We start from the raw sequence: 26977 nt of genomic DNA on the forward strand, positions 1-26977 counted from the left end.
CATTTTACGTTTGTATAAAAGGCTTTAAAATTTTGTTTTCCTTCCCAGAATCCCCTTATTTTCTTTCTTTCTCTCCCTTTCTCTCTCTTCCTTATGTTTTTTTGTTGCTTCTTTCTTTAAAAGAAAAATCTGGTGGTCAGATACTGGGAAATTCACCAGGATCATGCCAAAATTCTAGAATGGTCACCCAAATCTGCAAAAAATCACTAAAAATTAGGAATTTGGCCGGAATTTTGTCAGAAAATTCAAAATTGGTTAGAAAATTCAATCCTAAAATTCAAATTTTTAAAAAAATTTTCAAAGATTTCCAGAAAAACATAAAAAAAATCACCAATTCAAGTCTTCTAGCTTCCTGAATTTTCGAATAAACGAATCATAACTCTTATAACTTCCTTTAATTCTCAAAAATTTCCTCAGAAACTCTTCTGCTAGAAAAATCTTGTTGCTCTCTTCCTTGAGCTTCTTCACTCGCTATTTCCTCCTTTAATTGCCATATATTGCTTTGATTTTTTTGTTGTGTGTTTTGATTGTGTTAATTTGCCTGTCTATTTATAGGAACAATCAAGAGAATTCTTCTTGATTACTTAGGATTCAATTTTTTTAAATTCTTGCATTATCCGAAATAAAAGTCTATAGAAATTTAGATTCAGATCAAATTATCACAAACTCAACTTTATCACTCAATTTATCACTAACCACTCTTCCCAATTTATTTTCGGCCAATTAATTTTTTTTTTAAGAGTTATCCCGTTTAAAAAAAATGGATAAATATTCAAAGATAAATCATAATAAAAATAAAAGTTTAACACAGACAAAGAACAAAATAAAAATAAATAAATAAGATAGATATGCACATAAATAAATATAAATAAAGTCAACTATAAAATAAATAAAAAAATAAAAAAATTTCAGCAATTGGTCTTGGAATGAGTTCTAGTTTAACCAATTTGGACTTTTGAATCTAAAATTAAATCAAGTCCTATTGACTTAGACCCCAAATTAAATCGAATATCTACACACCAAAATTTTCTTAAACTATGAGATTAAGGAATTCCAGAATTTTTCATTCCTTACCTTTATTGCACCAAAACCAAGCGATAATCTCTTCTTCATTTTCTTCTCAAAACCAAACTCATAAAAATTTTTCTGGGAAAAGAAGAGTCGAGGGTAAATTTGAGATTATTGAGAACGAATTTGAAATCTGCAATCTGTCTCTTTTACTTCAATGACTCTCAATGATTCTTGAATTGTAGTTCCTAAACTCTCTCTAAAGCCACTTCTGTTGCTACTTGTAACTGTTTTTGCCATAGAAACCTGTTTTTATAATGGGAAATGAATCCATTTTAAATACCAGGAAGTTACTCTACAGCCCCTTGAAATTTTCTGGACCGTGTCCGAGGATATCTTCTGCAACTTCATGTAGACCGTAGACGGTTGACCAAGGCCAAAGCTTCTCCATTAAGTAAAAACAATTCATGGTTAGATCCAATAATATTATCTGAAATTGAAAAGATTTCCAAAATCCAAAAGAAAAAGAAGGGTTAATACCGTATTCCGTCTGTTATATATGGTAACTTGAGAATATTTAATTTCCACTATAATTGCTATGAAGGTGTCTAAAAATAGTATAATTAATTTAGTCATCAAGTTTATAATAAATTATATAGCAGCTGCCATTGTTGAACTAGTTGATCAATCATTTCACTTCACCCAATCACTTATGCATAAAATTTTCTGCCATGTGGTATGCAGATGAGAAAGAAAACAAGCTTTTTGAAATAGAAAAAGACTATGAGTGAAAGATTCGTTTCACTTATAAGAAAGTTTTAGAAACAAGTTTATAATGATGGTTGTGTGTTATTCTTTGTTGGAGACAAGTTTATAGCAATGAAGTTTGCCACAAATTTCAAAGTTATTTGCAACTTGCTAATATAGGCCAATATTTTTTTTCCTGTACGTACCAACTACCAAGAAACTATGAAATTAACTACTGATGATTTTAATCAAACCAAATATGCCTGAGTTTGGAACCAATAGCAATGATGAGTACATATATATCACTTCTGTTTCTTTAATTTCTTCTTATTGATCTCGTCTTTGACGAGGTTGTACTTCCCTGAATCGGTTAACTTCTCCTCAACCATCTCGTAGACTCTTCCCAACAGACTGCCCAGAGGCTTTATTCGATCACCGTGCTTCGACAATATCACAGGAATTGTTGTACCCATCATAACACCTGCAGCAGCAATAACAACAACAGAAAATTTTAACATTGCACTTAATTTAATAGGGGGCTTTAGCCTAGCTAGTGCCTAAATTCTTTCTTCCTTACTCTTTGTTTTCCTCCCTACTAAACAATTATTGTTACCTCTACAAAGAGTTGGCAGATCAAGGAAGCTTCCTACATAGGAGAAAATTAGTAGAAAGGCAACCGTTTGTGGAAACACAAACCATCCTCTCTCAACATCTGTCACATGAAATAACAATCTTATTACTTTATCAGTCAGTTCCCAACAAGCGTTTGCAGTCTCCACAACAACCTGCTCTCGGATACTTTCCAATCTGGAACTGGTTGCTTCCTGTCTGATATTAAAAAAAAAAAGAACAGTGTCGGTCGGCCCTCTCAAAATTTATTTACAGTTTAAGATACAAGAAATGGGATTAAACTTAATTTGGAAATGAAACTACTTACTGGCCAAGATACCGATTTACATATCTCCAAATGAACAATGAAGTAACAATGAAAATGACCACCCATGAAGCAATAGTGAGAAAGTTGTATTCATAAACTTGCTGCAACAGCCATGTTGCAGTTGAGCCGAAGAGAAGCGATCCACTCAGCTTTTTTCTCTTCCATAGAGCTATATCGTTTACAATCTCTGCAAAGAAAAACAAAGGCGACAGCGTAAGGGATCGAGGGATAGGGATCAGATAGAGGTAAGGAACTGACCTCCAGGCTGAGACCGGACAATTGTCTCCAATAGGCTTTCAATCAGATCAAAAATAATACCACCAGTATTTTTTGCACCTGAATGAAAATCTTCAAGTATAATGTAAAAAAATATTGAAAACATTAGCTTCAGTTCGTCAACAGCATCCAAAATTTTTCTAGTATCCCCCAATATCATAACCGGAAAGAATACTTGCAACGTCGTTCGAATAGAATTATCCAGTTCAATGAGCTCTTTGGCCAACATGTACTTCTTCCAATAGTTCCATGAGCTTATCCCAGAGCATTTATCAACAGTTTCCTTGGCTTGATTCAACAGATTCAACAACCTGTGAATTTCCTGTTCATCTGTCGACCGACTTATCTCTTTGACCCTCGAAGTGATCCACTGAACAGTGTCTCTAAGGTGATTGAGAACGGATTTGAATCTTTTGGTTGTCTTTTTTACTTTTGATATGGCTTCCAATAAAGTGTCAACTATTTTTCTTAAAGCAACTCCTACAGCAGCATCACGAAATAAACCTGCGTTCATTTCCGTACTACTACTTTTACAAATTAAAGGAACTTGATTTTCATTTACATAAACGATCGAGAACGTAAACTTATATTTATAGCTATTAGGTAAGTACGTTAATCTCAAGTAAGATTGCTTCTTGGAAGCTGTCCTGTCCTTCCCCAGGACCTCATTGTATGTTCATTTGACCTGGTCTGAAATTTTTTTTTTTTTTTTATAACTGTATCTGCTAGGAAGTCTTCCCCTTTATATTTAATGACAACTGGGACATACTATTCCCTATAGTCTAGAAGCAACTATTAATTGTCATCCTCATCCAGGGCAAGTCTACCCTAAATTATATGAAAATGGGAGAAAACAACTCCGATATAATAATAATAATAATAATAATAATAATAATAATAATAAATTTTTCAAGGAGATGCTGAGTTTAAAAAGGGTGAAATCTTATATTTAAGGGTTAAAATTTTAATGCTAACTATTAGTTTTATATACAATATATTAAAGAAGCTAATACAATAAGCCGAGATTAAAAAAAAATAAAAAATTTTCATTAGATAAGTTACTTATAAAATTTTTAAGATTGCTCTAGGAGATGACTAAATCTAAAATAAATTATATATAGTATTCCTCTTATATTGAATGGTCCAAAATCATGAAACTTTTCCAGGTTTGAGGTTTCCGAGTTTTAATATATTTCGATCGATCAGTTGCACAAAATCATTAAATGTCTCAAGTTTTCACATTTATAATAACAAATCAAAGCAAACAAACCTATTATAAAAATTCAAGTCAATTCCTAACTTATAACAGGTTGAAAATAAAGGATCAATAATTATTATTTTTTATTTTGAATGAAAAAAAGTTTGAAAATAAAAGTTTAATATATACAGTAAAACTTATATATCTTTACATTGCAGAACAGTACCATTTTTTTTTAATTGGTAATTTCATGTAAATATGTTACATGGTATGTCTAATTATGTGATAATACCATCTAATGTAAATGTGATAGATAAGGTGACAATACCACGTCAGCATGTGGTTAATCTCAAATGGTAAGATAATAAAAAAAATAATATTATAAATATTAATGATCAAATCATAATTTTTTTTTATAATTGGTTGATCAAATAAAAAATTAATTAAAATTAAATGACTTATTATCTATACTATAATCTATTGTTTTGGCTGGTTTATATGTGCTAGACATCTAATGCAAATGCGTAAATTCCCGATCCTAGGGTAAACTTCATATTAGCTTGCAAATTAACATAGATTCTTACTTGAATCTAAATCACTTCTTGTATTAAAAAAATCTCACACTATAACATAATTAAGATTTACATTTCGTCAAAACATTTCCTTCATCATTTGATTAAACTTGCGAGTACTTTTATAGAAAGACTTCACTTGATAACATCAAGTTTTTATATGTAAATCCATGGTAGTTATTAGGTAAAACTGATCGATCGAGTGTGAAAATTACTGCGCGATGCCTCTGTTTTGACAGGTTCTAAGTCTGCTTAAAATATGAGATTCCACATATATTAAGTCATAATTAATTAAGTAATTAATGTCAACTAGGTAGGGGCATATTAATTTCTTTGGATCTTCGGCTTATTACATTTTATATGCTTGTGTGACTAAGCCTGATATCGTCAATTAACCTTTGATTTAAAAAAAAAAAATGTCACATATGCATAAAAGAAATCAGCCCTTTGACAGCGTCAGTAATCGTGGTAGGGAAATTCAAAGGTCAAGTCTTCCCATGTATGTAAGTAAACAAACAAGAAGAAAAATTTAATATTGGGATTGGTTTATAAATTGTAATATTTAAATTTTAAAATTTTTAATATGATATATAAATTATAAATTTATTAATTAATATGATATATATTTTTAATGTTAATTTGAACTAATAACACGTAATGAATACACATTCATTTAAATATTACATTAATCATTTGAATTAATTTCAAATTCAATATATGCGTGTTACATTGAGAGAGATATGATAATTTGAAATATAATATATTGATATGATATGAATACGATATAAAAATAAAATTTAAAAATGATATAACTTAAAATTTTAACAATAATTATATATAAATTTTAAAAAATTAAAAAAAATATATTTTATATTTTTATATTAAAATAAATTATGATATATAATTTTAATATAAAATATAAAATAAATTTATAAATTTTAATATTTTATATAATATAAATACATAAATCACCAAATGAAATAAGAACATTATGGAATTCAAGGAATCACCACACAAATGGACAAAGATTCTTCATATTCAGTCCTTCCTTTCAACCACCATGGCATTATTATTATTATGGTGGTGAGCTTGAGCTAGCGGTGCGGCAGTAGAAATCCGTGTGGTTGGTGGTTACCACTTCGCACCCTTTTGCCTTGGTTGGTCGGGTCATCAAATGCTCAAATCCAGCCCAACATCTCACGTGACGACTTGTATATATTTTTAATTTTACTAGGTTTCTATTTGTATATATTTGTATATATTTGAATTTTGTTAACCAATCTTTTATGTGTATTAATTAAATTGATTTTTTATTGAAGAGAAAATGATTATATAAAAATGAATATACTAATATGAGTCAGTGTTTCGTTGTCTTTATTAAACTTAATGTCATCTATTTTAAATTTTAATGATTATAATTATAATAAAATATTTATAATTTTGATTTCTTGTAATAAAAGATTATTAATTTTTAATTTTACTAAATTTCATCGACTTACTTGAATATCATGTCTACTTGAAATTTGAATTATAAATTTTATTAATATATAATAAAAATTTTAAAACTTCCATTTTCTTCAATAAAAAATTTTAATAAACATTTGTGATTCATATATAGTAGAAATAGATACGAATACAGATATATATATATATATATTTATGGAATTGGTTGACTTGACGTTATCAGTTTCACTTTAGGGATGGACTACCACTTTGAAATTGGTCCATATTGTTTGATGGCTATGACTAAAGTTTGGGTTGAATAGTTTTGACTTTTTGACATTAACAGAAACGATCATGCAGATACTTGCTAGGGCCACCATTCCAGCTGCTGGAAGCCCATGGTTTAAACCATTACATGGTAGACAACCTCGATGATGAGGACAGGGATGACCTCGATTCTTAATCTGAGATTGGAATTTATAGCAGCGGGAAGATAGTCTATGCAATATAATAGGAAGAAGACAGCTTCTCTGCATTAATGGTGCAGTTATTTCGGGCATATCAAAGTGTGAAGACATGGCTGCAGAGAATTTATGGTGGAGTGCCTGGTAAAGTGTCAGAGAGAAAGACTGTAACAACACTGGCCTCAAATTGCCATGATCCATTGAGTCCATTATGTTCATAAAATGAAGCTTTATACATGAAAAATAAGGAAGCTTATACAGTATATGAGGTCTGAAGCCAATTTAAGTTTATATCTTCCTCATGAACTTTCACCTCTAGATTGGTGAGATCAGATTTGAAAGAATACCATTGATAGGCTGTCTCCTCATCACAGATGACATCCTTCAAATGCTGAAGCTTTTTGATTGTTGAAGGCAGGTTATAGCTGAAGCACCCTCTCATATAGAGCTTGCTTAGATTGTGCAGTTCACCAATCTGGATTGGCATGTTGACGATGCTTAGACATTCGGAAATGTCAAGAACAGTAAGCTGCGATAAGCTCCCAATGGTCTCAGGAAATATCTTGAGGTCAGTACAGGATGCTAGTCTTTGCACTTTAGAGTTTACCAGCTTTCCAATGCCTACAGGCAGTGCACAAAGCTTGTGACGGTGATACTAAGCTTCATCAGTTGAACAAGATCACACAACCCATCAGTCAGTTCCATCAGATCTTCACAATAGTCAATGTCAATTTCCAAAAGATTTGGAAAAATATCTGACATCCTTTTAGTACCGTTCTTAAAAGCCTGACCTATAGCACACATAACCAATGATTTTTTTCGCAAATTCTTAATGTGTAAAGAGCTCATGCTTAGGGAAGGGACTGACACCTTCTCTAACCTCATTCTGGTTAGATTGGATAAAGAACACAGAAGTGGAAAGTTACTTAATTCGGTCGGGTAGATACCATTATTCATGACTATCAAAACCTTCAATTTATCCATTTTCTCCATGAAGACAGGCAAGGTGTAGTTCTTTGCCCTAAAATTGAGAACTAGAACCTCAACTTACTGGTGCTTGAATGCTGCCCCAATTGAATGAGAGTGTTTCATCTGTGATTAAGTGGCATAGGAAGTTAGTTGTAGGAGTAACTTTCTTAATCTGTGTGTATGTGTCTGAAGGTTGGAGAGGTACAGAAAACAACCTGGGGAAATAGACGAGAGGCGGGTACCAAGAGGTGGGGTTGCTTTTCTTCCAACCACCAATTGGGAAAATTATTGCTGCTTAGTTCTACAGTTAACCTCTTTCCTTTTTCTACAGGGTCCAAGCTGCTCAGATAGATAGCCAGCTCTCTTAGAAGATCATGCTGCATGATGAAGTGATCATTGTAGTAGCCATCAGCTTCACTTGCATCTTTCCTGGTTAAGAAGAAACAACAAATATGTTGGTAAAGACACAAACACGTATACCATAAACAATAACTTTGTGCCTATCTAATAAAGGAAGCAAGTTTGAGGATTTGTCCCGTTTGATTTCCATTTAGATTAATGGAATTATAGGCTACAACAGGAGAAACCCCTATAATATGAATAGATTTGAAGAGAATGAAAAACATAACTGGTAGAAAAATTAACATAGCTGCCAGGAATTATTGAGAAGGGTGGACATGGATGTTAAAGTTACAATAGATAGAAAGTAGGAGCCAACTAGCATACCTCATGACTACAAGATTAACCAGATTCCTGATGGAGAATTCATGGAGGATGGCAATGGCATCATTATTTTCATCAAGTTTGTGCTGCTCCACCCACCTATCACTGAGTGCAGTGGCAGGAATCATATGATCTTCAGGGAATGAACCTAGGTCCAGGTAGCAGTCCTTTAATCCGACCATACTATCCAGGGCATCTAAACTGCTTTCAAGACAGGAAGCAGTTCAGTGCTAGAATGAAAGATGGGTAGCCCTTTAGACAGCTGCTTCGCTCTACTTTGCCAAACTGCCACAGGCTGCCCACAAAGTGATCTACCAACAACTTCAAGGGCTAGTGGGAGTCCCTTACAACTTTTCATTACCTAAAACTCAGCGCAGAACATTAGTCATTTTTTGGAGGTCCAGGAAAACTCTAATAAAATAATCTAGGTATCCAAATATCAACAATTGAACCTTTTGATCTTTAATTTAAGTTATAGTGGCAAATCAACAGTGAAATAGAAAAGTGCTTAATGTTTGATACAAGGCGTGAAAGTTAAAAATAAGTCTTCAGATTGATAAAAATACCTTATTCACGAGATCTTCTGGAATGTAAGGATTTCCATTTTGCGAGAATGCAGAGTGATGAAAAAGAGTCATAGCATCATCATCATTTAATGGTTTCAAAATATATGTAGACTCAAATCTTGGTAAAGTAAATCTTGATGTTACCAAGATCTTGTAATCTGGCAATGAAAACTTGAGCTTCTTAACAAGGGATTCAGATCCAGACCAAACATCGTCCAGGATTAGTAATATGGGATCGGTTGCCATTTGCCTCAAGTTTTGCTCCAAGTGGTTAAGGGCATCCTCCTCACTTTGCAATTCAGGCATTATATGATCATTAACTTGGAGTAATTTCCGCAAAATGACCTCCACGTTGGGTGCCTTCGAAATATTGACATAGAAGATGTTTTCTTTAAATTTTCCTGTTCAAACACTGCATTAGAAATCTGCTAAAGTTTCATAGATATTTTATAGCGTTTTGTAAGTGACAAAAATATTCCCCCATAGCATGACAATTCAGTAAAACTGAATCCAAGATTTCTCAATTGCTTGCCTAAGTAAGATTCCAGTTGAAGACCACACCATGGAAAACATCCCAATTACTGTCAAAATAACTCACAAAATTTCTTTGCCAAATACTATAGCAGTCATCTAGCTATTCTGTGCACGATGTCTTACATGGCAGGGTACTCAATTCAAATTGACAAAAAACAACATTCCAAATGAATTTTCAGAAAAAAGTATTTTCGTCTGACTCCCATCATATTCAAATTCAGCTAGGGAAATCACTCTGGTTTCCACATTGGACATGAACAAATCAATAGATGTCCATCAAACAATAAAAAAAAGGTCAAGAACCAGAAACTAAAGTCAAGCATAGACAAGCTAAGAACAGGAAATGATACCTCTGACTTTTTCATCTCGACATAGCTCTTTAGCCAACGTTGTCTTTCCGGATCCTCCCGGAGCAGACACAACAATGACCGATACCCCATCTTTGAAAAGCTTCACCTTTAGCTCTGTCAAGGAATCCAACAACTTTCCCTGGAGGCTCAGGAACTTTGCATGAAACCACAACTGTAACCTGACTAAACATCCCATTCGCGCTACCCGACTCCCTTTTCGAACTGAATCTTCTCACTTCCATACTCAACCCTTTAACTCCAAATAGCACATCTTTAATGTCTCTCGTTTGCTGTATTTGCAAATCAATCTGACAGAAGCGCTGAAGCGATTCCTTGAATCTTTGAAGTTTGTATGTATAACAAGTCTTCTTGAAGAAGTTCCACCTCTGGATTTTAGAGCACTTACTGACAAGTTTGTTTCCTTTGCGGATGATTTCGATGAGCTGCTTTGTTTCGTGCTCCTTATCAAGTTCTTTGTTGAGTGATTCTATGTCTTTGATTATTGGCTGAATGTCCAATAGCGTGGACTTCAGTTCCTCCAAGACATCACGGAACATGGCAGCTATTTTAATGGCTTCTGCAACCGCTCCAACCAGCTCTCCAAAACCAGCCTCTAGAGCAAGTCCTCGAAATAAAGCTCCTGCGATAATAATCTTTAGGGAAACCCAGAAAAGGAAATTCAAGAAATATCAATGTTTTCATCTGAACATGGCACGAATTGCCATAAAAAGAAGAAGCCACCCCTATTCCTTAATGAGAAAGCTCCTCGAAATTTCCTTAAGGTCTGGGAATCTTTGACTACAGCCTTTTACCTTCATTGTAGAGGAAGCAAGGAATTACTATAATTATTGGGGTTTAATAAGATTTTCCTCCCTTCTTACAAGCTCTTTAAGCGGTTGTTTTCTTGTTGACTTTAAGTAATCCAACGACTTAGCGACAGGCAAAAGGACAAAAGCTATACATCATAAAGATTTACACTGGAACACTACTGTTCCAACCCACGTCCCAGCAGCAAATAATTCGGGGAAAAATCTTCACTGCTAAAAAAAAAATAAGTGAAAATTTTCATTATTCAAAGGTAAATAATACATTTATATCTAAATTTATAATTGTTATTTAATAATTTTAAATTAAATATACAAACAAACAAAGAGTAATTAAAAAGTAAAAAATGATTTTAAAATATTAATTATAGATTTAATTAAAAATATATTTATTATCTTTAAATAAAATAATATTTTTCTATTTTTTAAATAGTAAAAAAGATTTTTTTAGGATAATTGATTAGAAAAGTTATTATCAATTATTTTTATTTAAATAGATTGGTTATCTAACTAAATCTTTTATATTTTAAAGAAATATTCAAAACTTGACTTGAATATTTTTAAAAAATTTAAAATAATTTTCTCACTTCAAAAATACATAAAAATTAGTGTTTCATTATTAAAAATTTTTTTTGTGAGATTCGTTTTATGTTTTTCTAAAAATTAATTATTAGAAAATAATTACTAAAATCTTTTAATTGTATGATAAAATTCTATTTTGGCGCATATATCCCCTAATAGTTTGATACAATTTTTATTTAAAAACATTTTCATAAAATTAAACAAAATTATTAAATCTTTCAATAATTTAATAAAATTAATTCGATATTTAAATTTTTTAATTGTTTAATAAGATTAAAAAATTTATTTTTTTCAAAAAATTTATTGAATCTTCTAATAGTTTGGTAATACTTAATTCGATATAATTTGATAAGATTTAGAATTTATTTAAAAATATTTTTTTGAAAAAAATAAATAAATTTTAAATCAAATAAATTAAATAAACAAAATAAAAATAAAAAAGAAAAATTACCAAAAATGAAGTCGGCTTAGCTTAACTAGAATTGTGGTTTGGCTACAGGAACAGAATGCAGTTGGAGTAATAGGCTTGATTATGCGGACAGCTCAACTTCAGCTTCAACAGAGGATGCGAGTTATTAGGTTGTGTGGCATGGTTGGGTCAGGCTATGGAGTGGCACGCGGACTTTGTGGATTTTAAACGCCTCAAAATGACGTCGTTTTACGTTTGTCTAAAATGCTTCAAAATTCGATTTTCCTTTCTAAAATCCCATTATTCTCTCTCTCTCTCTCTCTCTCTCTCTCTCTCTCTCTCTCTCTCTCTTTTTGTTGTTTCTTTCTCTAAAAGAAAAATTCGGTGGCAGAAAACTGGGAACTTCACTGAGATCACGTTGAAATTCTGGAATGGCAGCCCAAATCTGTAAAAAGTCACCGAAAATTGGAAATTAGTTTAGAATTCTGTCAAAAAATTCAAAGTTGACTAAAAAATTCCATTGAAAAATTCAAATTTCCAAAAGTTTTTCAAAGATTTCCTAAAAAACACAAAAAAAATCACCGATTCAAGTCTTTTGACTCTTCTAATAACCGAATCATAACACTCATAACTTCTCCAAATTTTCAAAAATTTCTTCAAAAACTCTTCTGCCAGAAAAATCTTGTTGCTCTCTTCCTTGTGCTTCCTCACTCACTTTTTGTATATTTCTCCTATAATTGCTGTATATTGCTTTGATTTCTTTGCTGTGTGTTCTAATTGTGTTAATTTGCTATCTATTTATAAAAGACGATGAGGAGAATTCCTGATTACTTAGGATTCAATTTTTTAAGTTCTTACATTATTCCAAAGAAAAATCCACAGAAATTTAGACTTAGATCTATTTGTCACAAACTTAACCTTACCACTCAATTTATCACCAACCACTCCTCCCAATTGATTTTTGGTCAATTAATTTTTATTTTAAGAGTTATCCCTTTAAAAAAAAAGAAGATAAATATTCAAAGATAAATTAAATTAAAAATAAACCATAATAAAAATAAAAGTTTAACATAAATAAAAAATAAAAATAAATAAGATAAATAAGATAGATATGCATATAAATAAATACAATAAAAATAAAATAAAAAATAAAAAAATTTAGCAATTGGTCTTGGAATGAGTTTTAATCGAACCAATTTGGACCTTTGAATCTAAAATTAAACAAAGTCCAATTGACTTAGACCCCAGATTAAATAGAATATCTACACACCAAAATTTTCCTAAATTATGAGATCAAAATATTCCAGAATTTTCCATTCCTTACCTTTATTTCACCAAAACAAAGCGATAATCTTCATTTTCTTCTCAAAGCCAAACTCATAAAAATTTCTCTGGGATGAGCAGAGTCGAGGGTAAATTTGAGATTATTGAGAACGTATTTGAAATCTAAAATCTGTCTCTTTTACTTCAATGACTCTCAATGATTCTTGAATTGTAGTTCCTAAAACTCTCTAAAGCCACTTCTGTTGCTGCTTGTAACTGTTTTGGCCATAGAATCCTGTTTTTATAATGGGAAATGAATCCATTTTAAATTCCAGGAAGTTACTCTGCTGCCTCTTGAAATTTTCTGGACCGTGTCCGAGTTTATCTTCTGCAACTTCATGTAGACCGTAGACGGTTGACCAAGGCCAAAGCTTCTCCATTAAGTAAAAACAATTCATTGTCAGATCCAATGTCAGGTGTAATATTATCCGAAATTGAAAAAATTTCCAAAATCCAAAAGAAAAAGAATGGTTAATATCTTATATATATCTAATAACATGTGAAGATTTAAATTTCCACTACAATTGCTATGAAGGTGTCTAAAAATGGTATAATTAATTTAGTCATCAAGTTTATAATAAATTAGCTGATCAATCATTCGCTTCACCTAATCACTTATGCATAAATTTTTCTGCCATGTGGTATGTAGATGAGAAAGAAAACAAGTTTTGTGAAACAGAAAAAGAATATGAGTGAAAGATTCGTTTCACTTGTAAGAAAGTTTCAGAAACAAGTTTATAATGATGGTTGTGTGTTACTCTTTGTTGGAGACAAGTTTATAGCAATGAAGTTTGCCACAAATTTTCAAAATTATTTGCAACTTGCTAATATAGGCCAATATTTTTTCTTGTACGTACCAACTACCAAGAAACTATGAAATTAACTACTCATGATTTTAATCAAACCAAATATGCCTGAGTTTGGAACCAATAGCAATGATGAATACATATATATCACTTCTGTTTCTTTAATTTCTTCTCATTGATCTCGTCTTTGACAAGGTTGTTCTTCCCTGAATCGGTTAGCTCCTCCTCAACCATCTCGTAGACTCTTCCCAACAGAATGCCCAGAGGCTTTATTCGATCACCGTGCTTCGACAATATCACAGGAATTGTTGTACCCATCATAACACCTGCAGCAGCAATAACAACAACAGAAATTTTAACATCGCAATTAACTTAATAGGGGGCTTTAGCCTAGCTAGTGGCTAAAATTCTTTCTTCCTTGCTCTTTGTTTTCCTCCCTACCAAACAGTTATTGTTACCTCTACAAAGAGTTGGCAGATCAAGGAAGCTTCCTACGTAGGAGAAAATTAGTAGAAAGGCAACCGTTTGTGGAAACACAAACCATCCTCTCTCAACATCCGTCACATGCAATAACAATTTTATTACTTTATTAGTCAGTTCCCAACAAGCGTTTGCAGTCTCCATAACAACCTGCTTTCGGATACTTTCCAATCTCGACTTGGTTGCTTCTTGTCTGATATTAAAAAAAAAGAACAGTGTCGGTCGTCTCTCTCAAAATTTATTTACAGTTTAAAACTTAATTTGGAAATGAAACTACTTACTGGCCAAGATACCGATTTACATATCTCCAAATGAACAATGAAGTAACAATGAAAATGACCACCCATGAAGCAATAGTGAGAAAGTTGTATTCATAAGCTTGCTGCAAGAGCCAAGTTGCAGTTGAGCTGAAGAGAAGCGATCCGCTCAGCATTTTTCTCTTCCATAGAGCTATATCGTTTACAATCTCTGCAAAAAAACAAAGGCGTTAGCGTAAGGGATCGAGGGATAGCGATCAGATAGAGGTAAGGAACTGACCTCCAGGCTGAGACCGGGCAATTGTCTCTAATAGACTTTCAATCAGATCAAAAATAATACCACCAGTATTTTTTGCACCTGAACGAAAATCTTCAAGTATAATAGAAAAAAAGATTGAAAACATTAGCTTCAGTTCGTCAACAGCATCCAAAATTTTTCTAGTATCCCGCAATATCATAACCGGAAAGAATACTTGCAACGTCGTTCGAATAGAATTATCCAGTTCAATAAGCTCTTTGGCGAACTTGTACTTCTTGCAGTAGTTCCATGAGCTTACGCCAGAGCATTTATCAACAGTTTCCTTGGCTTGATTCAACAGATTCAACAACCTCTCAATTTCCTGTTCATCTGTCGACCCACTAATCTTTTTGACCCTGGGAGAGATCCACTTAACTGTGTCATTGAGGTGATTGAGAACGGGTTTAAATTTTTTGGTTGTCTCATTTACTTCTGATATGGCTTTCAATAATTAGTTAACTGCTGTTCCTAAAGCAACATTTACTGCAGCATCACGAAATAAACCTGCGTTCATTTCCGTACTACTACTTTTACAAATTAAAGGAACTTAATTTTCTTTTACATAAACGATCGAGAACGTAAACTTATATTTATAGCTATTAGGTAAGTACGTTGATCTCAAGTAAGATTGCTTCTTGGAAGCTGCCCTGTCCTTCCTCAGGACCTGATTGTATGTTCATTTGACCTGCTCTGATTGATTTTTTTTTTTTCACTGTATCTACTAGGAAATCTTCCCCTTTATGTTTAATTACAACTGGGACATAACTATTCTCTATAGTCTAGAAGCAACAATTCATAGTCATCCAGGGCAAGTCTACCCTAAATTATATGAAAATGGGAAAAAACAACTCCGATATTATAATAATAATAATTTTCAACCGATTAGTTGCACAAAATCATTAAATATCTCAAGTCTTCACATTTATAATAACAAATCAAAACAACCAAACCTATATATAAAAATTCAAGTCAATTCCTAACTTACAACAGGTTGAAAAGAAAGGATCAATAATTATAATATTTTTATTTTGGCTGAAAAAAAGTTTTAAAATAAAAGTTTAATATATACAGTAAAACTTACACATTTTTACATTGCGAACAGTACCATGTTTTTTTAATTGGTAATTTATTGTAAATAATGTTACATGGTGTCTCTAATTATGTGATAATACTATGTAATGTGATATGTGACAGATAAGATGACAATACCACGTCAGCATATGGTTAATCTTAGATGGTTGGATAATAAAAAAAATAATTTTATAAATATTAATGATCAAATCATAATATTTTTTTATAATTAGATGATCCAATAAAAAATTTATTTAAAATTAAATAACTAAACATGTAATTTATTTTTTATACTATTATCTATTGTCTCAACTAGTTTATAGATATGCTTGGTATACAAGATTATGATAGGATATTATAAAATGATATCATGAATATAATTAAATTAAATAATGTTATCTTATATTATATTTAATGTGTGTAAATATTAAGATAGAATAATTTATCTATTAGTTAAAATTATCATTCTTTAAGGTTTATACAATTGAAATTCTTGATATAATTTTTAAGGCATAATAGAACATATAAGTTCAATTTAAAGAATTAAAAATAATTCTCTCCCCTTGGGAAGATTAAATTATCTTATACCAAGAAAATGATTAATCCTCCTTTGGTGGATCTTGACATCTAATCTTGCGAGGTCAATTAAAATTATATATATATATATATATATATATATTCATTTGTTATGTTATTCAAATTTGAGAGTTAATATCATATGTAGTATGTGTTCAATAAAAATATACTAATTTTTTTTTAATTTTTTCTTTATTTTTAGACTGTTCAATATCTATATTCATATTTACTACATATATATCAAATATAAAGATTTCAAAAAAAATTTTTTTTGATCAAATTACATAATTTATTTGAAGTTTTATCAAATAAAAAAATGAAAAAAGTCACAAAGATATAAGAAAATAACTGCCGGCTAAGAAAAGAAATACACCTTTGGTATTTGGTTGAAAAGTTGTAATCTTGTAGAAAATTAGAAATTAATTCCTTTTTCTTTTTTTAAGATTACATGCATTTAACTTAATATTTTTTTACAAATATATTATTTTTAAGGGTATTGTGGATATAATAAATAGACAAATAATATTGTTATTTTAATTCTTCATAAATTAAAATTGTTAAACTTAAATTAAAAATAAAAGATAAAATTAACAAATAACAATTTTAATATGAGAACTAATTAAATTAAATTAAATTAAAATATATAAAATAATTATAGTATATATAATATAATATTCTTATATATTAAAGAGTTGAGTGCTAGAAATAATTGCTTATACAATTATCTTTCAACACCTACTTATATAAAGAAGTACATCATACTATCATGTGAAAGAGTAAGAAATACTAGGGTCAGTTTTTTTCTTCTATAAATAATAAATATGAAGCTATAAAAAATTAAGCAAATTTAAAATTTATTATCCAGTTTTATGAACTACCAAATTTTGAAGCTATTATGACTAGACTCATTAATAGAATAAATGTTTAAATAGCTCCTCATTTGACTGCCCCTAGCATGGCATCAAAGGGTTTACAAAATTTTGTGGGGGCCAAAGCCATCTCAGGCTCTAATGAAGCTTCGCCTTCTGTCTCTTTATAATTTTATCATTTTTTAGATATAAATTAAATATAATATAAATCAAGGAATCACCACACAAATGGACAAAGCTTCTCCACATTCAGTCCTTCCTTTCAACCACCAGAGCATGATTATTATTATGGTGGTGAGCATGAGCTCGCGGTGCGTCTGTAGAAATCCGTGTGGTTCCACTTCGAGCCCTTTTGCCTTGGTTGGTCGGGTCATCAAATGCTCAAATCCAATTGCCCAACATCTCACGTGACGACTTGTATATATTTTTAATTTTTCTAGTTTTCTGCTTGTATATATTTTTATATATATTGAATTTTATTAACTAATGTTTTATGTGTATTAATTAAATTAATTTTTTATTGAAGAAAAAATGAATTCAAATGATTATATAAAAATGTTTATACTAATATGAATTAATGTCTCGTTGTCTTTGTTAAACTTAATGTCACTTATTTTAAATTTTAATGATTATAATTATAATAAAATATTTATAATTTTGATTTCATGAAATTAAAAATTATTGATTTTTCATTTTAGTAAAATTCATCCGCTTGAATATTATTTCTACTTGTAAGTTGAATTATAAATTTGATTAATATATAATAAATATTTTAAAATTTCCATTTTCTTCAATAAAAAATTTTAAAAATACATTTGTGATTTTACACATAGTAGAAATAGATACGAATAAATTACATACAGATAAATAGATAAATAAATAAATAAATAAATAGATAGACTGTATAAATAGATAGATATAAGATTGGTCGACTCGACTTTATCTGTTTTACTTTAGGGATAGACCACCACTTCGAAATTGGTCCATATTGTTTGATGGCTATAAGTAAGGTTTGGGTTGAATAGCTTTGACTTTTTGACATTGACAGATACGATCATGCAGATAATTGCTGAGGCCACCATTCCAGCTGCTGGAAGCCCATGGCTTAAACCATTAAATGGTAGACAACCTTGATGACGAGGACACGGATGACCTCGATTCTTAATCTGAGCTTGGTATTTATAGCAGCGGGGAGATAGTCTATACAATGTAGTAGGAAGAAGAGAGCTTCTCTGCATTAATGGTGCAGTTATTTCGGGCATATCAAAGTGTGAAGACATGGCTGCAGAGCATTTATGGTAAGAGTGCCTGGTAAAGTATCAGAGAGAAAGACTGTAACAACACTGGTCTCAAATTACCGTGGTCCATTGAGTCCATTATGTTCATAAAATGAAGCTTCATACATGAAAATAAAGGGAGCTTATACAGTATATGAGAAAAAAGGAACTTATAAACATGTCTGAAGCCAATTTAAATTGATATCTTCCTCATGAACTTTTACCTCTAGATTGGTGAGATCAGATTTGAAAGAATACCATTGATAGGCTGTCTCCTCATCACAGATGACATCCTTCAAATGCTGAAGCTTTTTGATTGTTGAAGGTAGGTTACAGCTGGAGCACCCTCTCATATAGAGCTTGCTTAGATTGTGCAGTTCACCAATCTGGATTGGCATGTTGATGATGCTCAGACAGTCGGAAATGTCAAGAACAGTAAGCTGGGATAAGCTCCCAATGGTCTCAGGCAATGTCTTGAGGTCAGTACAGGATGTTAGTCTTAGCACTTTCAAGTTTACCAGCTTTCCAATGCCATCAGGCAGCGCACGAAGCTTGTGACAGTTGGTGATACTAAGCTTCATCAGTTGAACAAGATCACACAACCCATCAGTCAGTTCCACCAGATCATCACAATAGTCAATGTCAATTTCCAAAAGATTTGGAAAAATATCTGACATCCTGTTAGTACCGTTCTTAAAAGCCTGACCTATAGTACACATAACCAATGATATTTTTCGCAAATTCTTAAGTTGTAAAGAGCTCATGCTTAGGGAAGGGACTGACACCTTCTCTAACCTCATTCTCGTTAGACTGGATAAAGAACAGAGAAGTGGAAAGTTACGTAATTCCGCCGGGTAGATACCATTATTCATGACTATCAAAACCTTCAATTTATCCATTTTGTCCATGAAGACAGGCAAGGTGTAGTTCATTGTCCGAAAATTGAGAACTAGAACCTCAACTTCTGGTGCCTGAATGCTGCCCCAATTGAATGAGAATGTTTCATCTGTGATTAAGTGGGATAGGAAGTTAGTGGTAGGAGTAAATTTCTTAATGTGTGTGTATGTGTCTGAAGGTTGGAGAGGTACAGATAACAACCTGTGGAAATAGACAAGAGGCGGGCACCAAGAGGTGGTTGCTTTTCTTCCAACCACCAATTGGGAAAATTATTGCTGCTTAGTTCTACAATTAATCTCTTTCTTTTTTCTACAGGGTCCAAGCTGCTCAGATAGATAGCCAGCTCTCTTAGAAGATCATGCTGCATGATGAAGTGATCATTGTAGTAGCCATCAGCTTCACTTGCATCTTTCCTGGTGAAGAAGAAACAATAAATCTGTTTGTGAAGAAACATAAACGTATACCATAAACAATAACTTTATGCCTATCTAATAAAGGAAGCAAGTTTGAGGATTTGTCCCTTTTGATTTCCATTTAGATTATTGGAATTATAGGCTACAACAGGAGAAACCCCTATAACATGAATAGATTTGAAGAGAATAAAAAACATAACTAGTAGAATAGGTAACATAGCTAGCTGGAATTATTGAGAAGGGTGGACATGGATGTTAAAGTTACAATAAATAGAAAGTAGAAGCCAACTAGCATACCTCATGACTACAAGATTAACCAGATTCCTGGTGGAGAATTCATGGAGGATGACAATGGCATCATTATCTTCATCTAGTTTGTGCTGCTCCACCCACATATCACTGAGTGCAGTAGCAGGAATCATATGATCTTCAGGGAATGAACCCAGGTCCAGGTAGCAGTCTAATCCTACCATACTATCCAGGGCATCTAAACTGCTTTCAAGACAAGCAAGCAGTTCGGCACTAGAATGAAATATGGGTAGCCCTTTAGACAGCTGCTTTGCTCTACTTTGCCAAACTGCCACAGGCTGCCCACAAAGTGATCTACCAACCACTTCAAGGGCCAGTGGGAGTCCCTTACAACTTTTCATTACCTAAAACTCAACGCAGAACATTACAATCATTTTTTAGAGGTTCAGGAAAACACTTATTAAATAACCTAGGTATCCATATATCAACAATTGAACCATTTGATCTTTAATTTAACTTATAGTGGTAAATCAACAGTGAAATAGAAAAGTGTTTATTGTTTCATACAACGATTGAAAGTTAAAATAAGTCTTCAGATTAATAAAAATACCTTATTCACGAGATCTTCTGGAATATAAGGATTTCCATTTTGCGAGAATGCAGAGTGATGAAAAAGAGTCATTGCATTATCATCATTTAATGGTTTCAAAATATACGTAGAATCAAATCTTGGAAAAGCAAATCTTGATGTTACCAAGATCTTGTAATCTGGCAATGAAAACATGAGTTTCTCAACGAGGGATTCAGATCCAGACCAAACATCGTCCAGGATCAGTAATATGGGATCGGTTGCCATTTGTGTTAAGTTTCGTTCCAAGTGGTTCAGGGCATCCTCCTCACTTTGAAATTCAGGCATTCTATGATCATTAACCTGGAGTAATTTCTGCAAAATAACCTCCATGTTGGGTGCCTTCGAAACAGTGACATAGAAGATGTTGTCTTTAAATTTTCCTGTTCAAACACTGCATTAGAAAACTGATAAAGTTTCATAGAAATTTTATAGCGTTTTGCAAGTGACAAAAATATTCCCCCATAGCATAAGAATTCAGTAAAACCGAATCCAAGATTTCTCAATTGCTTGCCTAACCGGTTGTAGGACCACACCAAGGAAAACATCCCAATTACTGTCAAAATGACTCATAAAATTTCTTTGCCAAATACTAGAGCAGTCATCTAGCTATTCTGTGCACGAAGTCTTACATGGCAGGGTATTCAATTCAAATTGACAAATCAATAGATGTCCATCAAACAATAAAAAAAGTCAAAGCATAGACAAGCTAAAGTCAAGAAGTCGAACAATCAAACAATAAAAAAAAATCAATAACCAGAACTAAGAACAAGAAATGATACCATTGACTTCTTCATCTCGACATAGCTCTTTAACCAACGTTGTTTTTCCGGATCCTCCCGGAGCAGACACAACAATGACCGATACCCCATCTTTGAAAAGCTTCACCTTTAGCTCTGTCAAGGGTACATCGAATCCAACAACTTTCCCTGGGGGCTTAGGTACTTGGCATGAACCCACAACTGCAAACTGACTAAACATCCCATTCTCGCTACCGGACCCCTCTTTCGAACTGAGTCTGCTCACTTCCATACTAATGCTTTTAACTTCAAGTAGCAAATCTTTGATGTCTCTCGTTTGATGTGTTTGCGTATCAATCTGACAGAAGCGCTGAAGCGATTTCTTGTATCTTTGAAGTTTGTATGTATAACAAGTCTTCTTGAGGAAGTTCCACCTGTGGATTTTAGAGCACTTACTGACAAGTTTGTGTCCTTCACGGATGATTTCGATGAGCAGCTTTGTTTCGTTCTCCTTATCAAGCTCTTTGTTGAGTGATTCTATGTGTTTGATTGTTGACTGAATCTTGAATAGCGTGGATTTCAGTTCCTCCCAGACATCAGGGAACATGGTAGCTGTTTCAGTGGCTTTTACAATGGCTCTAAGCAGCTCTCCAAAAACAGCCCCTAGAGCAGCTCCTCCGATTAAAGCTCCGGCCATAATAATCTTTAGGGAAACCAGAAAAAGGAAATTCAAGAAACATCAATGTTTTCATCTAGCAAGAATCACAATAAAAAGAAGAACCCACCTCTATTCCTTAATGAGTAAGCTCATCGAAATTTCCTTCAGGTCTGGGAATCTTTGACTATAGATTTTTGGCTTCATTGTGAAGGAAGCAAGGAATTACCATAATTATTGGAGTTTATTACGATTTTCATCCCTTCTTACAACCTCTTGAAGGGGTTGATGTCCTGTTGACTTTAAGTTAACCAACGACTTAGTTACAACTGTTTACGCTTTACCAAAGTCATATAGATATTGTAGGGTAATTTTCAACTAATTTAAATGAAAATGTATTTTTATTTTTTTATAGAAGATTGCATGTTTCTTCATCAGGCTGGATCTGGATTTTATAACATTGAAAACAAATAAAAGCTTGTTTATCTGCTCATGGGCCCAAATTCACCTTAAATTGGGCCTTCATCTCTATAAAATTCTCGGTTTTCAATTTCCCATCAAATTATCAAATGACCATAGCCGAAACCACATTATTCAGCAAAATTTTCTCAAACTATGAGATCAAGGGATTTCAGAATTTCCCATTCCTTACCTTTATATCACCAAAAGAAAGTGATAATCTCTTTCTTCATTTTCTTCTCAAATCCAAACTCATAAAAATTTCCCTGGGAAAGGTAGAGTCGATGGTGGATTTGAGATCATTGAGAACGAATTTGAAATCTAAAATCTGTCTTTTTTTCTTGTTCAATACTTTAATGACTCTCAATAATTCTTTAATTAAGATTCCTCAAACTATCTCTAAAGCCATTTCTGTTGCCACTTGTAACTGTTTTAGCCATAGAAATCTTTTTTTTTTTTTTTGGATAAATCTGAATTTCATTCATCCAAGCTAGCAGTGATCTGTTACAGAAAACAACAATTCATAATTTTGCAAATAATCAAAGAATAAATTCTACTATCCGCTTATTCAAAATATAAGTCTATTCTAACATAGTAATATTAAGGATTATTAAGGGTCCATGCATCACAAAGGTCCTTATTAAAGACATTTGCAGCAATCCTATAAGCCTAGCAACCTAATTCTAATAGCATCCTTGATTCGATCCATCACTTGCGTTGAGATTTTTTCCATTTGCTTAAACAGTCGATTATTACTTTCTTTTCATATCATATGTATATATATTTGCGCATGCCATGCTAAGCGTAGTATATTAGAAGTCAATGCTCTCCCTTTTAGTCTCTTTTCCGCCCAACTTAACTCTGCAACTCAATTTCCTATTTTTATAATGGGAAATGAATCCATTTTAAATTCCATGAAGTTACTCTGCTGCCTCGTGAAATTTTCTGGACCGTTTCCGAGGCTACCTTCTCCAACATCATGTAGACGGTTGACCAAGGTGACAGCTTCTCATTAAGTAAAAACAATTCATGGTCAGATCCAAAGTAAGGTGTAATATCATCTGAAATTGAAAAAATTTCCAAAATCCAAAAGAAAAAGAAGGGTTAATATCTTATTCAGTCTATCATATATAATAACTTGTGAATATTTAATTTCCACTACAATTGCTATGAAGGTGTCTAAATATAGTATAATTAATTTAGTCATCAAGTTATAATAAATTATATAGCAGCTGCTATTGTTGGATTAGTTGATCAATCGTTTTACTTCACCTAATCACTCATGCATAAATTTTTCTGCTATGTGATATGTAGATGATAAAGAAAACAAGTTTTTTGAAACAGAAAAAGACTATGAGTGAAAGATTCGTTTCACTTATAAGAAAGTTTTAGAAACAAGTTTATAATAATGGTTGTGGGCTATTCTTTATTTGTTGGAGACAAAGTTTATAACAATGAAGTTTGCCACAAATTTTCAAAATTATTTGCAACTTGCAAATATAGGCCAATGTACTTTTCCTGTACCAACTACCAAGAAACCAAGAAATTAACTAGTCATGATTTTGATCAAACCAAATAGGCCCGAGTTTGGAACCAATAGCAATGATGAGTACATATATATCAGTTCTGTTTCTTTAATTTCTTCTTATTGATCTCGTCTTGGACAAGGCTGTTCTTCGCTGTATCAGTTAGCTTCTCCTCAATCATCTCGTAGACTCTTCCCAACAGACTGCCCAGAGGCTTTATTCGATCCCCGTGCTTCGCCACCGTCACAGGAATTGTTGTACCCATCATAACAACTGCAACAACAACAACCGAAAATTTTAACATTGCAATTAATTTAATGGGGGGCTTTAGCCTAGCTAGTGGCTAAAACCACGATTATTGAAATTCTGAATATAACTTTCAGGGTTTAAATTTATAGCAAGTAGCAGTATTACCTCTACAAAGAGTAGGCAGATCAAAGAAGCTTCCCACGTAGGAGAAAATTAGTAGAAAGGCAACCGTTTGTGGAAATACAAACCATTCTCTTTCAACATCTGTCACATGAAATAACAATCTTATTAATTTATCAGTCAGTTCCCAACAAGCGTTTGCAGTCTCCATAACAACCTGCTCTCGGATACTTTCCAATCTCGACTTGGTTGCTTCTTGTCTGATATTAAAAAAAAAAAAAAAGAACAGTGTCGGTCGTCCCTCTCAAAATTTATTGCAGTTTAAGATATAAGAAATGGGATTAAATTAATTTGGAAATGAAACTACTTACTGGCCAAGATACCGATTTACATATCTCCAAATGAACAATGAAGTAACAATGAAAATGACCACCCATGAAGCAATAGTGAGAAAGTTGTATTCATAAACTTGCTGCAAGAGCCATGTTGCAGTTGAGCTGAAGAGAAGCGATCCGCTCAGCTTTTTTCTCTTCCATAGAGCTACATCGTTTACAATCTCTACAAAAAAAACAAAGGCGTCAGCGTAAGGGATCGAGGGATAGCGATCAGATAGAGGTAATGAACTGACCTCCAGGCTGAGACCGGGCGATTGTCTCCAATAGACTTTCAATCAGATCAAAAATAATACCACCAGTATTTTTTTCACCCGAATGAAAATCTTCAAGTATAATACAAAAAAAGGTTGAAAACATCAGCTTCAGTTCGTCAACAGCATCCAAAATTTTTCTAGTATCCCCCAATATCATAACCGGAAAGAATACTTGCAACGTCGTTCGAATAGAATTATCCAGTTCAATAAGCTCTTTGGCGAACTTGTACTTCTTGCAGTAGTTCCATGAGCTTACCCCAGAGCATTTATCAACAGTTTCCTTGGCTTGATTCAACAGATTCAACAACCTGTCAATTTCCTGTTCATCTGTCGACCGACAAATCTCTTTGACCCTGGGAGTGATCCACTTAACCGTGTCATTGAGGTGATTGAGAACGGGTTTAAATTTTTTGGTTGTCTCTTTTACTTCTGATATGGCTCCCAATAATTTGTTAACCGCTGTTCCTAAAACAACTCCTACAGCAGCATCACGAAATACAATTCCGTTCATTTCCGTACCACTTTTACAAATTAAAGGAACTTGATTTTCTTTTACATAAACGATCGAGAATGTAAACCTATATTTATAGCTATTAGTTACATACGTTAATCTCAAGTAAGATTTCTTCGTGGAAGCTGCCCTGTCCTTCCCCAGTACCTGATTGTATATTCATTTGACCTGGTCTGATTGATTATTATCTCACAGAATAGACTAGGAAACCTACCCCTTTATATTTAATCACAACTGGGACATACTATATGTTCCCCGTAGTCTAGAAGCAACTATTAATGGTCATTTAGTGCAAGTGCGCCCTAATTTACACAAAAATGGAAGAAAATAACTCGATAATAATAATAATAATAATAATTTCTAGGGAACAATGATTCTGAGTTTAAAGAGGGAATTCCATTCACTATGCGCATGTCAACGTGGAAGGAGTCATGATAGGGTGAAATCTTATATAATATTAAGGGTTAAAATTTTAATGCTAAATATTAGTTTTATATACAATATATTAAATAAGCTAATACAACAAGCCGAGATTAAAAAAATTTTGCAGATTTTGAAGCAAAATCAATTTTCGGATATAAGTATTTTACTGTTTCTCTTATTTTGATTCAATTTTAATTTTTTGAAAATAATTGATATTTTTTAATGTTCATCTAATTTGTGCTCAAAAGTTTGTTCTATTGGTCTAACTTCCACGCTACTGGTTACTGCTTGACCTTTTGCTTTGCTTTCCCACTACTGGTTTCTCGTAATGTTGAATAAGGTCCATTCAAACTCTGCATAGGATTCTAATCCAAGTCTCCCCATGTTTTTTGTCCCCTTTTTTTTTTTTTTTTTTTCTTGAGTCTGCCTTCTTCCCAGTACGCCTTCTTCCCCTTGTTCGCTCATTTTACTTCTATGCCTGGCTTTAGCTTTTGTGATTGGAACAGTAGTTGATAATGGGAATTTACTAGTTTTCAACATAGGATAAAGATGCCTGCGAGGGTGGGTCTCGTTTGTTTTTTGTGAGCTTTTTTGAATGTGTATAAAAACTTCCATAGTCTACACCTTAATTTACCAAACATCTCCTTTCATTTTTAAGTAATGGACTTATTAAACAAGGTTAGGAAATAGGGAAGACTATCAGACCAACAGTTGGATTTAGAATTTACCCAAATTATTTTGGATTCAGAATTTACTCAAATTATTATATATTCTAGATTAGTGGGCGGTATGTACATATGTATAGCAGTTGTTGGTTACGTTACATGAGTTAATTGTAGTCACTCATTTTTTTCAAACCTGCTTTTTCGATAAGCTTCAAATAAAATAAAAGAAAAAGA

General features: G+C 32.6%; 4 protein-coding genes and 2 pseudogenes across 7 annotated transcripts; all 6 read right to left on the reverse strand.

The window, feature by feature from the left end:
* Window positions 1-1731: 1731 nt before the first annotated feature.
* Window positions 1732-3516, reverse strand: LOC149512028 (reticulon-like protein B16). Its single transcript, XM_089753864.1, has 4 exons — window positions 2951-3516; window positions 2693-2879; window positions 2369-2583; window positions 1732-2236 (listed from the first exon to the last, which is right to left on the reverse strand). The coding sequence occupies exons 1-4, from the start codon at window positions 3480-3482 to the stop codon at window positions 2058-2060; spliced, it is 1113 nt and encodes a 370-aa protein (XP_089609990.1). The 5' UTR covers window positions 3483-3516; the 3' UTR covers window positions 1732-2057.
* Window positions 3517-6811: 3295 nt separating this feature from the next.
* LOC111316459 (putative disease resistance protein At5g66900) lies at window positions 6812-10473 on the reverse strand (annotated as a pseudogene). The gene is made up of 5 exons (XR_016333127.1): window positions 9788-10473; window positions 8904-9304; window positions 8341-8698; window positions 7830-8043; window positions 6812-7737 (listed from the first exon to the last, which is right to left on the reverse strand). The product of XR_016333127.1 is annotated as a putative disease resistance protein At5g66900 (transcript).
* A 3322-nt stretch (window positions 10474-13795) lies between these two features.
* On the reverse strand, window positions 13796-15280 carry LOC149512029 (putative disease resistance protein At5g66910; annotated as a pseudogene).
* On the reverse strand, window positions 13879-14644 carry LOC149512030 (reticulon-like protein B13). The gene is made up of 3 exons (XM_089753472.1): window positions 14493-14644; window positions 14190-14404; window positions 13879-14057 (listed from the first exon to the last, which is right to left on the reverse strand). The coding sequence occupies exons 1-3, from the start codon at window positions 14642-14644 to the stop codon at window positions 13879-13881; spliced, it is 546 nt and encodes a 181-aa protein (XP_089609598.1).
* A 3154-nt stretch (window positions 15281-18434) lies between the features above and the next one.
* Window positions 18435-22476, reverse strand: LOC111317128 (putative disease resistance protein At5g66900). Of its 3 annotated transcripts, none has more exons than XM_089753753.1 (6): window positions 21529-22476; window positions 20729-21129; window positions 20167-20522; window positions 19658-19869; window positions 18784-19565; window positions 18435-18590 (listed from the first exon to the last, which is right to left on the reverse strand). In XM_089753753.1, exons 1-6 carry the CDS (start codon window positions 22181-22183, stop codon window positions 18576-18578), a joined length of 2421 nt encoding a protein of 806 aa, XP_089609879.1. In that variant the 5' UTR covers window positions 22184-22476; the 3' UTR covers window positions 18435-18575. The 3 variants fall into 3 exon arrangements, with proteins under 3 accessions (XP_089609879.1, XP_022775225.2, XP_022775224.2); XM_022919490.2 differs by lacking the exon at window positions 18435-18590 and having other exon boundaries at window positions 18627-19565; window positions 21529-22189; window positions 22272-22472; XM_022919489.2 differs by lacking the exon at window positions 18435-18590 and having other exon boundaries at window positions 18627-19565.
* A 369-nt stretch (window positions 22477-22845) lies between these two features.
* On the reverse strand, window positions 22846-25709 carry LOC111316213 (reticulon-like protein B16). The gene is made up of 4 exons (XM_022918227.2): window positions 25124-25709; window positions 24867-25053; window positions 24541-24755; window positions 22846-24399 (listed from the first exon to the last, which is right to left on the reverse strand). Exons 1-4 carry the CDS (start codon window positions 25653-25655, stop codon window positions 24221-24223), a joined length of 1113 nt encoding a protein of 370 aa, XP_022773962.1. The 5' UTR covers window positions 25656-25709; the 3' UTR covers window positions 22846-24220.
* Window positions 25710-26977: the final 1268 nt, after the last annotated feature.

The sequence above is a fragment of the Durio zibethinus genome, chromosome 24 (assembly GCF_047325235.1).
Source record: "Durio zibethinus cultivar Kanyao isolate XHJ-2024 chromosome 24, ASM4732523v1, whole genome shotgun sequence".
NCBI classification, from domain to species: Eukaryota; Viridiplantae; Streptophyta; class Magnoliopsida; order Malvales; family Malvaceae; genus Durio; species Durio zibethinus.